The sequence below is a fragment of the Puccinia triticina genome, chromosome 12A, assembly GCF_026914185.1.
Source record: "Puccinia triticina chromosome 12A, complete sequence".
Taxonomy (NCBI): Eukaryota; Fungi; Basidiomycota; class Pucciniomycetes; order Pucciniales; family Pucciniaceae; genus Puccinia; species Puccinia triticina.
In genome coordinates, this window is record NC_070569.1 from 1440100 (window position 1) to 1457370 (window position 17271).

Here is a 17271-nt window from a genome sequence, read left to right on the forward strand (position 1 = left end):
CAGCATCTCCCTGACTCTCCCTGACCCAATTCACATGCACATTTTGTTTAGCATTATTCCAGCGGCCTGGGATGGGCAAGCGGCTTCATTTCCACCACCCCCGCTCCATCCCAGCTTAACTAAGCCTCTCAAACGGAGGGTCCGGGGAACCCCGCCTTGAGGGCTCTCCGTAGGAGAGGCTTATGCATAATGTCTGAAAGCTGGCAGACAAGCTGGGAAGGATTTTAAACCCTAAAAACACAAAAACAGAATTCAAAAATCAACAACACATGTACAGAGAAATCTGAGTAGACAGTTCTCTCAGCAGTACTGATGCGCACCCTCGCCCAAGTTTTTGAGGAATAAACTCCAAAACTGATTGAAGGAACCTATTTTGAAGGTCAAAGGAATCCTGAAGGATATTCCATTGCAACACTGCAACTGTTCCGATCCACGGATTTTATCGGCAATACCATGGATCAGATTCCTTTTTGATCCATAGTTTTCCAAATGTTGTGTACCGGATAGGCACGGTGATCCAATCCCCATGGATTGGATCACTCAGAACAATACATCCTTAGCTCACATTGTGGATTGTCTTGCAATATTGTTACAATCCGATCCGGGATTGCAGGGGTTTGTTTTGTTGCGTGTATGATTCTTTACTCCGTGTATATTGTATTTAGATGACTAGTAAGTTAAGTGGCCCCGTATTACTAAAAGGCCTGATAATAGATACACAAGAGGCTAAAAAAATTTGTGTATTGTATATGGGGCTTGGACTCAGAGGAAGAGACAGACTATGGGGTAGAAGAGGAAATAGGGAGTAATGAGAAACAGAGGGGGCGAGAGCAAAACAGAAATTTTACTCTTGAGAAGTCTCTTGTTTGGGTACCTTTCTGGTCTTCTTCATTTTGGTGTCTTCCATGCATGATTCAACTATAGATTGAGCTTTGGCAAAATAGCCATTGGGTTTGATTCCCTGCTTGAGCCACTGATGCAAACTAGCACATCTCTCAATTGTTTGTGCAGCCAAACCACCTCTGCCTCATCCACATGTATCGGCGGCGGCAGAGAAGGTTTGTTCAACACTTGCTGATGTTGCAATGCAAGCCAAGTAGTCTCGGACCAACGTTGATAAGATCAGAAATTCACGTTTGTGGTCCTGAATCAATCAACATATAAATATTGAGTTCAAACGTTCTCAAGTAGCGGTACATAGTATTGATTTGTTACTGACCTTCCACCAGTCAAGGCACTGGTCTGCATCAGATAAGTGTAGCTTATATTTACCTTAAGATAGATGGTCAGTTCATCGTCCGGTGGGCCATTGGTTGCATCAGGGAAAAAATCCACATCTGCCACCAGGCAATGATGCTTGCTGGATTGCGACTTCTTTGCAATTGGAGCCAAGCATTCAATGGATTTGTCCTCAGAAGCTGTGTTGATTTCAGATTTCCAAGCATCAAATTTTTCTTGGATCAGTGACTTAGCGTGGTTGTGATGGCACGGGAACCATACCTTAAACATGGAAAGTTGATATGCCGGGTTGAGAACTGTTGCGAGAAGGATTACATCGCAGCCAAGGGCCTCGCGGAGGTAAGTTTCAGTCTTGGAGGCCATCTTGTTGAACATGTCCTGGAGCTCCGGTTTGTGTGTGGACTCCTTGTGCTTCTTGATGATCTCCTTTATGTATTTGTATTCCGCGATCATCAGGCATGCAGACAAGTTATCACCTTCCATCCTCTTGGTGATAAAATAGAATCCCTAGTTACACAACGTATCAATCAGTTTAAGTTTAAATTTTTCATTGGATGAGCGATGAACATGAGGAAATGCTTGACTTACAGCAAGAATATCATTGAATTTCTTGGTGATTTCCCAGTCATGTTGGTAGATTTTGCAGTTGTTGAAGAAGTTCTTACTCTCCCCCCCCCCCCCCCCCTCAGTCTCTTGTCAATCTTGCTTGTTTTTGATTAACTTAGTGAATACATTGTATGCGCGGTCCCTGCTCTGATACTTGATGTTCCATTGAATGCCGTAGCCGGCGATCAGCCCAGGCCCTTCGTAATCGACTTTCTTGGCAAATTGGTCAAACTCGGATCGTTTGGATTATGAAGAAGTAATCTGTTGAATTACAAAATCAATCTGTGAAAAGAGTCAGTTTCCTTTGCATACACACAAACATGTTTAGGGAACAAAACGTACTTTTTTTAAGGCACTTGACAAGTTATATACTGTCCCCTCATTGCCAAATGTTGTCTTTTCCTTATTTGCATGTTGAACTACATCCTTGTTGTCTGACTCAAGGTCATTATTGCTGTTGATTTCCTTGGGTTCACATGGAACCAAATCCACAACAACTCCGGAGTTGTCTATGATGGTTGACTCTTCAACAATCAAGTCAAGTCCCGGAACAAAACCAAGTGCGCTGTGTTTCACTTTTGTGGGCCCAGCCGGGGTTATTTCAAGGGCTTTGAGGCTGGCATTCAAGATGAGGGCCACCTTGTGGCAAAAGCAGCGGATATGGTTTGACAAGAGGTTGATGTTGATACCGGTTTTCTTGAGGATCAACCTGTCCACCTCAACAGCCATTGTCCCATTGTTCAATCCTGAATCAGTGGTCTGAGCTATGATGTAAAGGTGAAGAGAAGATTAACTGTAATTTTTGAAGCTGAATAAATGTGAGCTAAACTTATCTTTTTGTGAAGGGAAGCCTTTGTTATGATGTAGGCGAATGGGACCGCTAAGAATTTGCCTTGATGAATCCACGGAATATACTTCAGACCGAGGTGGGAAACACAGTAGACCCAGTCTTTCGATATGTAGCCAGCCAATATCCCCATGAAATCATGGTGATTCCCCTTTGTGGTACAGATGTCATGGATCAGCGTTATCTTGGAATCAATTCCCTGAGATAGACAACAAAAGGAATTGTCAGTTGATTGAAAGTAGCAAAGTGAAAGGGGAGAGAACAGGTTATCTTACCTTCAGCTGAGAGAGAACTTTCTCTTGCAGGTCAAGATCAAGTTGATGTGCCTCTGTTGCGGCCCAAATACGGGTATAGAGCTGGATCCCACGTCAAACGTAATTGAAAGCTGCTGAGAGGAGTGAATCTTCTAACCGAGTCCACGGCAACAATAAAAGGATAATCCACATGACCAGCATCAAATTGAGGAGCTTATTGTTGAATTCACTGTGCTTGATGAAATTTGAAATCATTCCAACTTGCTTCTCCTTTTGCTTATCCTCGATTTATCTCAATGTAAGAGGAAGTTTAGCCCCCGCTTTGATTGCGGCCGCTCTTCCGGGACAGGCCGATTGTTTTAGGTTTCCATCTTGGTGCTTGATTAAGTTTCCTTGGGTTCCTTCAGCCCGCTTATATACATTTGGGCACCAACGGCACTGATAGTGCAGACGCGGCCCAGTGGTCTGTTCAAATATTGAATTAGTTCTCACAGTACAGACTATAGTGAGCCAAAGTCAGAGAATGATACAACTTACTTCTCCTTTACCATGCGTGGGGGCTTCGAAGTAATCTTTAATGTCATCAAAATCATCCTGCTTTCTCCCGCGAGCCTTTTGGTTTTTTATCTTCAGGTTTTCATCATTGGAGGCCTGCGTAAGGTCCATGACAGATTCTGAGTGGTCTCCGGATTCTATTACAGTTTTTTTCTTTTTGTTTTTGACAGGCTGAATGATTGAGGAACTGGAATGTGGGACTGGCCGTTTACAACTTTGACTGGTAGTGGCAGTGTTGGAATCTTCACCTGGAATCAAAGAGGGATGATTGTAGAGACTGTAAAATGAAGATGTGTCTGGTGAGAGTCGAACTCACGACCTCAGCTATGCTGAGACACATACTAGAGTGCTGCCTTTACCAACTAGGCTACAGACGCTTGTGGCTGCCAGCTGGGTGGTTGGTTGGTAGTGCTCATGGGCCAATCCAACAGCCCTCCATACTGTGGTGATACATCATGGTAGCAGACTAACAGACAACTCAACAATGATCCTTGTTGACAAGAGATCGTTGAGTATTGTTGTCAGGTCAAACATAGTTGGCATGGGTTCTGACAGGGGTGGTCACCCAGGTTGATTGGCAAGATGGAGGACGTGAGGGAGTCGCAGGAATGTGGGGGGAAGAGGAAGGCCGGGCCATCTGGCAGAGATGAGCTGGGGGAGCAGCAAGGCAGAGTTCGACTCTGCCTGTGACCCGAGGGAATGGGGCTGTCCCATTCCCATCATCAGTACTGGTACATTTGCATATGTTTATGCATATTGTGGGCTAGGGCTCCTCTATACCCGTTTGATCCAAGCCCTAACCCAATACGTGGAATAGTATCAAAATACAGTCTGGTATTTATACGGATCAGATTGGTAGTCCCAATCCACACGGACTGTGGCAGATGTATTGGACCAATCTGTCAATCCACTTGTCATCAATAATGCAGGATTGTATCTACTATTCCAGTCATTATGTCAGCTGGCTACTATGGCAGAGCCACCGTGACATAAAAATATACAAATAAAATATGAAAAGTAGTTTTACATATGAAAGAGACATTATTACTCTTACATATGTAAAACTACGCAAAAAACATTAAAAACACTTATAAATAATTAATTACTTAGCTTTGTGTAATTAATAAGTAAAATATTATGAAAGATTCTGATTCTACGGGTAAAATAACCTAGGGTACCTCACTTACATGTACCCTTAATTATTATCCCTTCCTTGTGTAAACTAACTTCAAAGTTTACGCAAGTGCATCACGCCCCGCGTGGATGCACTTGTATGCACATATATATATAAGTACATATATTTACAACCATTTTTAGTGACGTAACTGAGGTGTTGTGTACAGTTCAAAAGATAGCTTTATTTGTTGCGTGGCGCACCCAAGCCCGCGTGCTTTGTTGCCTAGAGCTCAAGCCCGCGCTCCTAGTGTAAATATATGCATAATGCATAAACTAGCCCGCAACCAAAGCGCTCAGGTTACCAATAAGTAAGAATGGGCCAGAATACGCCCCAATAACAATATTACATGTGTTATAGGGCTTGTACACATGTAATTAATCACCAAACAAGATGTAATTACCACGTCATTCAATATAAAAACATTCTAGACTGAAAAGAGCTCTTGCAGCGTGCACAGGAGACACTAGAAAGCGCCCCAGCTTCTCCCAAGCCTCACTACACGTAGATTACAACTGTAGTAAATATGTAGAAGGGGTCAAATGAACTGGAGCAATCAATAAGCGCCTCCAGAACATGTATAAAGCACTGCTTACACGTGTACTAGTACACAGAAGCCAGTTCTAGTACCTTCTGTGGCACATTTTCACGGAAATGAGCGTCACAGAACCCCCAAACCAGCCCCCATGACGTGTAAGGCACGTGTGAAATCACGCAGAACCTCTGTAAAAGGTCCTTGGCAACCCTTGTATCCAAGCCCCAAGGTTCCACGACCCACAGCGCCTTCTAGCGCAACCAAATTGCCTCAGAATGCGCCCACAAGTGTCCCCATGTCCCCTGGGCGCCCCTGGAGGCCTGCCTAGGCTATATAAAGGGCCCTTTCTCCGCCCAAAAGGAGATTCCCCAGCTTTACATTACCTATTAGAATTTTACCCGCCTTCAACAGCCTCATTAGCCTGTGATTTGCTAGGTAAAATACCTACTTTCGTGATTTTTAGCCCCAATTTCCGCCCTGAAGCTGTCCAGTAACCACCCTGCCCTCAAGATTACCACTTCTGAGCGCCTCCAACTGCCCAACTTCACGCCTGAAGAACCTCAAGTGCCCCTAGGGTCTTATACTAGTAAGTTTAAGCCCCTTCTCTTGAGATTCTCCGCTATTTCTTTCTGGGATTTAAAACACCCCTGTTTACAGGCCCCAGTTCTTCATTCTAGAGGGATTAAACACCCCTGATTTATCAGGCCCCTCTTTAAAATTAATTATATTCATTTTATTACGTCAAATTGGCCCAAATTGGCCCAAATTGCCTTATTCTTACGCCATAATTCCCAACAATTACGTTGGAATTAACCCTTATAACCTTGTCTTAGAGTTTTATAACTCTAATCTTTTGCTTTGCACCACGTGTAGCTAGAAGGATAATATCCTTGGCATCACGTAGGCTGACACATTACCAATCCCAAATATTGGCCCAGATTTCAACCCAATAACAACCAATATCGTTCCATGGATTGGAACAGTTGCACTGTTGTCCATTTCTCTGAAGATCCAATTTTGGATTTTCTGATAATATGCACAATTGAATATCTTATCTGCAAAAATTGAGTGGCTACACTGTGGGCACGTTTCGCTGTCAAGAGGACAGAGATTTCCCGTACTCGGGACTCTGTTTGACCCACCAGTGGTTGACAACATCATGGCGGGGCGCACAATGTCTGTCAAAGAGCTGGCAGGCACACCGTTTGGATGGCCGGTGTAATAGCAGTGCCAATGACAGCAAGCAGATTGTCCATCCAACCTGGGCCGTGTTGAAGACGACAACATGTGTGGCATTGCAACCAGCCCACCACGCCATAACTTTGTACACCGACCCAACCAGGTCGGCCATTGAGGCGGCAGAATGCTGGCGTTGTAGGACTCGTGTGGGACACTAAATATAATTTGGTGAAATATCCGCTGAGGGGGAAATAAATTGCTTAATAGGTTGAAAGGCTATTACAACTTACAGGTGGTTTGAAAGACCTGCCCCTCTAATAATACTATGCAAATATCTAAGAGTCTTGTAATCAATATTTATAAAGATATGGCTGATTCCAAGATAGATCTTACTTTCATATAGTAATCTCTATCAGACCTAGATCACTTGATTCAACAGGCTAGCAAATCTGTTATAACTTCTTTGCTTGCAGGCAATATACTTACTTTGTTATACTTGCACTACACGTTACTAATATGCTGCTTAACTCGAATTTGTTGTTGTGTTATGCTTGGTTCTACTACTGCCGACACACTTATACTACTACCAAACTTCTACGCTACTTGTACTAATCACTAATACTGCTAATAACCACTGCTGACTAAACTAACTACTGTGAACAAACCTTCCTAGGCTGATGCTAACTAAACTAACTACCCACTTGTGACCAAACCTCTGTAGGCTGATGGGGAAACATCTGATGAGGGGAGAAAGGGCCTTGTTATATATTGAAGGGTGAGGGATTTTTGCTCCAGGGAAGCTCCTCATGAGGGATTATTGCTGCAGGGGATCTCAACTACACAGCCTCTCATGCATGTACTGCTCTGCATGTACAAACAACGAGGGGTTTATGCTGCAGGAGACACTCAACTACACAGCATCTGCATGCGTGTGCTGCACTGCCTTACAAACAATGAGGGATTTATGCTGCAGGAGACACTTCCTGTACAGCTTATCTGCCTGCATATGCTGTGCTACATGTACAAACAATGAGGGATTTATGATGCGGGAGACACTTCCTGTACAGCTTATCTACCTGCATATGCTGTACTATGCGTACAAACAATGAGGGATATGTACTGCATGAGGCGCTTGAGCTACACAGAAATTTCATGCATGTACTGCGCTGCATGATGTCATGTGTTGCTATGCAACCAAGCCATTTTCCATCCTCTTCCACACACTCTGCATCCATTGTCTAACCTGTTCCATTCCCAATGTTGGGGGTCAAGGCCTCTCCTCCCATCTTGCTCCTTCTTCCCTTCTTCCCCCGCACTGTATTACACACTCCCTCCACTATAATACCTCTGCAATAGGCTTTTGGCATTGTCACGCATATGGAACACCACAGCGTTCAGACCCGGGTGGCCGGCCCGATTGGCGACATTATTGATAGACAGCAACAATATTTACATTAGAAGAATGGTTTTTTACAAGAATTCAACAAGCAACAAGATATATGCACACCGAGCTGATACAACTAGAAAAATGTCACATAGACTACTATTACAATGATTTGAGATGATTATCCGCAATAAACAGGCCAAAAGGCAAACAAGAATAGAAAAAAGTAGGGAGCAAGAGACAAGGGAGGAGCGAGGGAGAGAGGAGCAATGGAGGGAGGAGCAATGGAGAGAGGAGCAATAGAGAGAGGAGCGAGGGAGAGAGGGGGAAGGAGCGAGGGAGGCAGGGGGGGAGGAGCAAGGAAGGGAGGATGGAGGAGTGAGGGAAGGAGGAGGAGCAAGGAAGGGAGCTGGATGGAGGAGCAAGGAAGGGAGGCGGATGGAGGGAAGAGCAAGGAAGGGAGGCGGATGGGGGAGATGATGAGGGGGGACTTGAGACTCAAGAAGACAGGAGCAGTGAGGCTCTCAAAGTCAAGAATTTCTGAAGCAGGTGACATCACCCCTGCTGTTCAAAGTTGCCCCAAGGACTTGTGCACAGGACCCACTGCCACCTGCCCGGGAAACTGACCAAGTCGAGCAGCTCCCAACAGGTCTGGAATCATGTCCGATAATATTTGGTCATGATGCCGGTCCCTAGCAAAGCGGATGTGGTTTTGCCGGGGTTGGGTCCGACCTCACGTCCTGGCTGTCAGATATGGGGCAGCACGGTGTCTGCAGGGCCCTGATCAGGCAATTTGCCGTCATCTGGGGTCATTTTGGCATCAATCTGGCCCGCCTGTTGGCTGGACGGGCTGGATTGTCCTCGATCACTCCTGCCGTGTACAGGTGTAGGAGATGCACATATCTGCAGGCTTGTGAATCCAATATCCACAAGGCATGATGGTTGTAATTCCTTGGTTTACATTTCTTTGTGTTTTTGTATTTTTAAAAGATTAGTACAAGGAAAACAGTTGGGATTGAGGAGATGAGACCAGCACCATTTGAAAGCTGAGGTTCTGAAGTATATTTTGTCTCTGGGACAGGTTCGCAGGAGCTGAGGGGGAGGCTGGGTGATGCTAAGTATTTTTCCTCCAGCCATTCATGATTTCTTTCTCAGCCAAATTTTTGAATTTGTGCATAAGTCCCTCCCTGCGAGGGACCGCTTTGCAGCCAGCCTCAGCAAGCCTCCCACCAGGGGGTACTTGTTTCAAGTTAGCGCTCCATCCATGATCCACCCGGATGTGCCACTCAGTGCCGAACTGCATGTACCACTCAGCGCCAAACTCAAGATTGTTGCGTAGCACGCCCCACATGGTGCCGGTTTTGCCCGTTGTACCGCTCAAAGTGCCCTCCATCATCATTTGCTTGTGCTAGCTCACCACGGAAATGGTTTGTAAGACAGAGCTCTTGCTACTCTCCCCAGACGGTATGGCTTGCAGGTATACTGATTGAATGTGTGTGCCCGTTACCGGGGTGATTTAAGGTCAATTTCTCCTCTGTGAACCGGTACAAGATCTGCCCCTTCTGCCGCGACCTGTGAGTCGGTACCGTTTTCTGAGGAGGAATTCTCCCCGGTAGCCTGGTACAAGGTGTATATATATATCTTGTCAAGGGAGACTCCCTCTTGGCAAGTGGAAAATTGTGTGTACCACTGCAAAAAAAACTTGGTCAACTGCTTGCAGTTGACATGCAAGATACTCAAGCCAAGCTACCATAGTAACTCCACCTTGGGTAAGGCTGGTGTAACACCACAATCTTCCTCAGAGTTACTGCCTGTCAACTGCTCACAGTTGACACAGTTGTTTTTGCAGTGTACAAGACTGAAAGAAAAAGCATGCCAACACCTTGGGTATACATTGGAATGGAAAGCTAACTTGGTTATTTTGCACCATCAGGCATATTCTGAGAAGATTCTTCGCGCTTTCAACATGGAAGGAGCAAATGCGGTCAAAACTCCGTTGCCTACAAACGGATTGCATCAAGTGGAGCTCGAATCTACTCCGTTTGACGCATCAATAATGCAAAAGGCAGTGGGTTATATTAATTACTTGGCCATGCACACTTGTCCAGATATTGCCTTTGCGACAAATCAACTCTCTCGGTACTCATCAAAGCCAACTCAACATCATTGGAGCCTAGTAAAACATCTTTTGAGGTACATCAAGGGCATGAAGAATCTCGGTGTTGAAATTAAGGCTTGCGGTTCACCTTGCAAACTTATTGGTTACGCAGATGCTGATTTTGCCATGTCTAGTCCAGACTAGAAATCAACTACTGGCTATGTTGTAACATTTCAAGGAAACTTGGTGTGCTGGAAGTCAAAGAAACAGTTGATTGTGGCGCAATCAACTACCAAGGCTGAGTTTATTGCTATCAATGTATGTGCTTGTCAGGGAGAAGATAGTATAATAGAGTAAAGAGACACATTAGAGATATAGAAGCAGCGCGAGTACAAGCGCAACAAGAGCATAATGCATGAAAGAAAGGCATTATGAATCAGAGCCGCGCGGGCGCGGACGCGGAAGACACAAATTGCATGAAACAAATACATTATGAATAAAAGGGTACGACTAACAGAACAGAGTAGAAAGGAGGTAAACAGAATAACCATTATGTAGAATAAAGATAAGAAAAGGTGGTATGGAAGTATCCACCAACCACAAGTCAAACAGCTGACCAACAGATATAAAGAGAGAGCTAAGCGACGAGGCATCGCTCCCCTTCTTTCCCCTCAGTACATTTTTATCCAGTCTTGCGCGGTCATACCCTTGAAACCCTTACGGCAGTATATTAAGCATTCATTGACTCTCAGTCGGAAATACCTTAGTCTCACTGCCCCCGGTCTACAATAGCATAACCTACTCAACAGATAGTATCCTCCTTATCCTTCACGTCCCACTCTTACGATTCCTTACGCACTCTTACAACCGTTCCGATTGCTCCGTGACCTAGGTGTGTTATTCTTCTTGTTATCCTTTCCCTTACCCACCGAGTTCTTCGTAACTCGTAGTTGGATTGCCCCGGTCTTAGGACTGCTGGAAGCTGCGTCAGCCTCGTCGAGTTGCTCCGAGCCGCTTATAGAAGGTCATATACTAAGAATTGATATTCTTTCTGCTACAGTCTACAGCTATAGCACTACGGACTCCTCCGTAAGTAGCATAAGCCTGACAGTGCTAAACAGGTCCGGCGGATGAAGAATCTCCTAGTGGACATGAAGGTTCCGGTTGGTGTTCCATGTATCAAGAATGATAATTTGGGAGCGGTTATTATCAGCAAGGAACTGCGTCTATCTGAAAATTGCAAACAAATTGAAATCAGGTATCAATACTTGCGTGATATTGTGGCTAAGAATCAACTCAACATTGAAGACATCTCTACAAATGATATGATTGCCAACATTCTAACAAAGTTACTTGGTTTCATCAAGGTTTCAATTGCACTGAAACAGTTGACGCTTGTGTCCTCAAATTAAGGAGGAGTGTTGAGTGTAATTTGTAGACACGTGCATAATGCATATTCATTATGAGATGTACGCGTGGAGGTTTGTTTAAAAGCCGGTTCCAACTGGCCAAAGTCTCTATACTCTTGCTTTTCTTGGTCGATTCACGGACTCGACTAATATTTGGAATACAACTCTAAATTGTTGAATCAATACACTTGAAAAGCCGTCAATTGGAAGGTTCAGCTACTCAGTTAATGATGAAATCTACACAATACAAACTCAAACATTCACTTACACCAATGTATGTTTAACAACTCAGCTAGCTCAAGAACTGAAAGTCAATTTTGTCTTAGGAGGAGAGATCATCAAGAAATTAGGAGTCACAGCATTTGTTTCTGTCACTCATCATTTATGTTGTTAGATTTCAAACTAAAACATGTTCATTTTCTTTAGTTTAATTTTTGTTCTAGTTCTGGTTGTTCTACATTGTTCTCAATTGTATTCAGTTCACTTGTAAAGATTGCATCTTTATTCTGTTAGTAGCTTTATTCTTATATCATTCTTTCTTGTTAATCTTGGTGCTTATGATTCATATTTCCCTCATTATATTGTTAGTCACTCTGTTACTACTACTGGCTGAAAATAAAAATTTAATTTACAATAAAGAGATCTCTGCGCAACATCACAAATTTTTCAAAAAGGAGCTGGTTCCAAGCTTTCTTGCAAATGCAATATCCTCATGTAGATAAACTAATGGTGGCGGTGGCTGAGCCAAATCTGCTTGACCAGCTCTTTGGCCCGTTTACCGGTTGGGCAACTCCCAAACTTCTCACAGTCCCTGCCTTCTGAGTTGGCGGGCAGGCGCCCCTTGCGTGAAGCGCAAGTCTCCAAAGGAGGAAGACAGAGACCCAGCGGGGCTCTGCTGCCTACCTTAACTAAGCCTCTCAAACGGAGGGTCCAGGGGACCTCGCCCAGAGGCGAACTTAACACAAGTCCCTCCCTGTGCTCGCGGGGCGCGAGCACCCTCCCGCTTGCGGGAGGGACTTGTGCCTAATGTCCAACATTTGGCTTGAGGCTGCCCAGCCAAATGTTGAAAAATGCCTTCTAACCCAAATATCACTGTATACCCCTCTGATTTATTCACAGCCTCCGGTACCATTAGAATCCTCTTTCATTTCTACATAATCTCAGCGCTCCAAAACAACACCTACCGCCTTCCCCTAATAAAAAAATTAATGTAAAAATTCCACCTGAGAGCCTATCCGGCCTGATGTAGACCGGATCGCCCATCCGGCCTAAACACATGAAGATAAGGTTAGACATCAGACGTCAATACCCTTTTGTGTCGCAAGCCACCTAAATTCTGTATTGACGAGAGACCTGTCATTCTTAAGTCAATACTGAAAAAACCCGTGAGAGCGTGTCCGACCTGGACCTTTGGATGATCCAATGGCTTCATTGCATAGCTCAAGACAACCCCTCACAGGAATGGCCGCTGAGCGGCGAGTTTGGGACAAATTTAATTGAAAAAATATGTACAAAAAAGCTGAGAAGCAGGGCTACAACATGGTGTAGGAGGCTTTGAATTTTGTACTGAGAGAAATGAGTAAAAGAGATGTAAACACAGAAATCATGATTTTCCGTGTAAATATCTCTCAGCCTCAGGCAAAGATTGGGACATTAGTCCTAAGCCTCTCCTTCGGAGACGCTTCGCGCCTCCTCGGAGAGGCTTAGTTAAGCTCGGCCCAGAGGGCTCTCCCCAGGAGAGGATTACACCCAATGTCTGAAGTCTGGCAGGGAAAGGAAGGATATTCAACCCCAAAATCACTAAATAATTATTTAAAAATCAGCAAAATATGTACAAAAAAACTGAATAGACATTTTGATTGACAGTGCTGATGCGCACCCTCAGCCAACATTTTGAGCAAAAAGCTCCAAAACTGATTGAAGGAATTGGTTTTGAAGGTCAAAGGAATCCTGAAGGAACATTGCTCTGAAGATCCATTTGCAGATTTTCTGATAATATGCACAATTGAATTTCCTATCTGCAACAAAATTCAACACTACATGTGTAGGATCTGCAGATATCTGTGGGTTTGCGGATCCAGGATCCACCAGGCATGATGGTTGCACATCCTTAGTATTGAACAAGTGAAAAGAAAGGTCCGAGTGAAGTGGGTGTTGAACCCACAACCTCGTGTACTGTGAGAGTCGAGCTCACATACTCAGCATTCATGAGTGATGCTCTAACCATTGAGCTAAGTACACATTGCTATGTTGTAGTTGAATACAGTAGATGTATGCTTATGATGATGTGTGGTGTTGCCCCAATGGTGATTGGATGTGTAAGCAACGATGTGTTAAGCAGTGCTAGATTGACACTTCAACACTTAGTTTACATTTCTTCATGTTTTTTTTTATTTTTAAAACATTAGTACAGTGCAAATGGTTTGGATTGAGGAGATGAGACCAAAGCTGAGGTCCAGCAGTATCTTCTGGCTCTGGGGCAGGTCCACAGGACCTGAGGCCCGAGGGGGAGGCTGGCTGAAGCTTAATATTTTTACGGGTGCGTGAGTTTTACAAGACTTATTTTACAAGGCATAACCCTTGTAAAAGTGGTCCTTTGTAATTTTATTACATGCACAGGACAAAACATATTTTTCCAAGGGATTTGGACTTTTCTTAGCCCATGTAAATAATTCATTGTGAAACATGCGGTGGAAAAATACTGTGTACAGGGGTATTGCGTATTATTACAAAGTATGTTTTACAAACTTTGTAATAACACCTATGTATTTTCAATATTTGAACTTGAAACTGTATTTTTACGCGGTACAGAATACAAGGCTTGTTTGATTCCGCTGGAAAAATTTATCACCGCAAGGTCAAACAACAATTTTACATGCCTCAACGCCTTGGTTCCGTAGGATGCCCCCCTATTTGTAAGTTTGTTGTTTGGAGTCCCGCCCCCCTCACCGTTCCCTCCATCCGCTAATTTTCTCTCAGCACATTCTGCTTTAGCCGATCTCCGTGAGCTGGTGAGATTACATTGAACACGTCAGCCAGAAGCCATGACCTTGAGGATTTATCCCATCCCTCTCCCATACACCCCAATAACAAGCCAATCAATGGCTAAAAAATTTCTTTGCCGCTACCGGAAACAAAGAGACTCGTTCACCTCCGAAACCACTGCTCTCAAACAGGTCCAAGTCTACGTTGACAGTGTCAGGTGACCGAGGTCAGTCTCTTGGCTCCAGGTACCTACGCCCCCTCTGATATTGGGCCTGATACCTTGTTGTCGTGTTCTGATTTTTTCTTGGCTATGTATTTGTGTAGGCCGGCGGACAAACACTGGTGTGGCTGGACCATCCCGAGGCCACTCCTTCTACCCCCAAGCTCGCCAAACCCTCACTCGTCACCGCACAAAAACCGCTGACAGGTCGGAGCAGCCGAGGACGCCAATTAGAGGAGACTGACCTCAAAGATCAGCTTGACCAAATTAGAGGAGACTGACCTCAAAGATCAGCTCAACCAGCTGTTCTTTATCTCTACACCTTCTGAGCAGCTTCATGTAGACATTCAGATCTTCGAACAGCCAGGCATCATCGTTATCAGGACCTTCATCCAACGCTGGGTCATCCAGTCCGTCACGGTAGGTCTTGTATCGTTCATAGGCTTGAGAGGCTTGTTGGATACGTTGGTAGGCTGCCTTGTCGAGCTTAGGGCCCTTGGGGGATCTCAAGATGACCGCCATCAGATTGACATTTTCACTTTCTAAGGACACCGAAGATGGGAGAAGTGAGTACAAGCAAGATGATCAGCGCGCGGAAGATTGGCTACTGACTGGCATCCTCTTCGCAAAGTTCCTGGATCTCTCGAGGCGCTTCGAAAAACTTCTTGATTTGTTCACAAAGCCTATCATCAGCAATCTTCACTGCGACCTTCTTGGCATCTTCCTTGAATTCTCAAATCTCCTCGTACAGGCCACTGCGTGTTTCGAGTATCTCAGTGACATACTCAAAAGAAAGGAAAAATGTGTGTATTTTTTTTGGAGATAATCAACTGACAATGAGAACATCCGCTGGATGTTCTCATTGTCAGTTGAGCAAAGTGTTGGGACAGCGGTTCATGATCAGAGATGACCCCCGTTTGTAAGCGAGGAGACTTGGATACATCGGGCGAGTTGAGGATCAAAATGAAAGTCTTGAAGACTGCAAAGACTCCCATCTCCCGGCTATGGAAGCCGCCTCGGATCTCCTTTCTGGCTAAATGGCTCCTGCCACCTGTTCCTTGTCTGTTCCTTGTCTGTTGACCGCTCTTGGTCCTCTCCTGTTTGGGTGCTGCTCTTCGCCTTGTACATATTTCATTCTCTTAACCACCGCTCTCAGCCTATATATATATAGGCTGAGAGCGGCCCTCTTGTAGAACCTACTACGACCTGCCTTGCAGAAGCTTGTCCGTTAGATTTCTCTTCAGACTTGGTCTTCTCGTATTGCAAGAGTCCCATTAGATGGGACTCATCACTTCTCTTTTGTATCTCTCTCACTAGCGACCTGCCGAACATCCTATTGTTCTCCTCCAACATAAAAAGGCCTCTGACTTGCTGCAATGGTATGAGAAATAAGTTTGCTCGTACTTTCCCTGCTCTTGAAACCAGCGAGCATCACAATACTAACAATCCGCAACTGACAATCACATATTCAAACATTGAAGAGAAGAAATGTCCAAGCAAAGGAAAGCAAGCACGCAAGCAAGAGGACTATCAAGCCAAAAATCAAAGAGCAAAAGACGGACAAAGTCAAGGAAACCAGCGACCCAACACAGAAGACCATTGAGCCCAAATGCTTGGCCACTCAATCAAGCACCCACAAGGTTTCCCAGGGTTCCCAATGCTGAATACGTGTGGTGAGTCTCAAGACACACTGTTTTTGATGAGGCAGGCCGTCTAAACTTTCTTTTTTTTGTCTTTTTGGGGGTGGCAAGTATCCTGTGTAAATAGTTGTTTGCCTCGTAAAATTCTCATTTTTGTCCACCAGATGTGAATTTTACAACCCTTGTGAATGCAAAAAAGGATCCCATGTAAATTAAACCTCAGAAATTTGAGATTATTGTGCCTCACGTACCTTTTTGCATGGGTTTTTTTTTGCAAGGCAAATCCTCGTGAGAAAATCACTTGTGAAATTACATTTCAGTCCCACAAGCCAAAAATTTACAAGGTATGTTTTACAATGGTTGTTTTACAAAGTAGGCAAAATTTGAAGAACCCTTGTAAAAGTACAATAAACCCGCAATGGAATGTAATTTTACAAGGGATCAGCTTTACAAGGCATAAGCCTTGCAAAAAAAGGGTTGTAAAATTCAACCCCCCCATATTTTTACCTCCAGCCAATTGTGATTTCTTTCCCAGCCAAAATTTCGACATTACGCGCAAGTCACTCCCTGCGGGAGGGGCCGCTTCGCGGCCAGCCACAGCGAGCCTCCCACCAGGCGGGACTTGTGTTAAGTTAGTCTGCTCCAGAGAGGCTGTGTTAAGCTCGGGCAACTCCTAGTCTCCTGCCGATCACTGGGCTGTCCGCCATGTCCGACCGACCCATTTTTCAAAGCTAAACTTGTCAAATTGCCGTGTTTCTGGCATACCCGACCGAGAGAGATCAGAAAGGATCATCAGTCTTCCCAACTCAAAATGCAGAAACTCATCGGGCAACTGGGACAAGACCGGAGATTGACCCCCAGGTCGGTCTTTGTGGTCTTTAGGCTCATGCGCGCTGAAGAAGAAACGGAACAACTCCCATCCAACTCATTCAACTCACTGTTCTCACTGTACAAGTGTTTCCAGGGAACACTCAAAACTCAGCGTGCATCGATGCTGATGAATACAAAAAAGGTGTGATCCGGATCATTGATGGGAAAAGAACTCAGGTAATCGCTCGTATCGGCACAAAGGACTCTGTGCAACTCTCAGGCATGGATTGAAACAACCTGTGCAATTTTATTCCATTGAGGGGGGCAAGCAACCGA

The 17271-nt window shown here is 44.6% G+C and overlaps 1 protein-coding gene across 1 annotated transcript; it reads right to left on the minus strand.

Annotated features, from left to right (window-relative positions):
- Positions 1–12003: 12003 nt before the first annotated feature.
- PtA15_12A148 (uncharacterized protein) lies at positions 12004–15480 on the minus strand (the record flags this gene model as incomplete). Its single annotated transcript, XM_053161728.1, has 4 exons — positions 12004–12044; positions 14872–15027; positions 15098–15205; positions 15321–15480. 4 exons carry the CDS (start codon positions 15478–15480, stop codon positions 12004–12006), a joined length of 465 nt encoding a protein of 154 aa, XP_053025717.1.
- Between the last annotated feature and the right edge of the window lie 1791 nt (positions 15481–17271).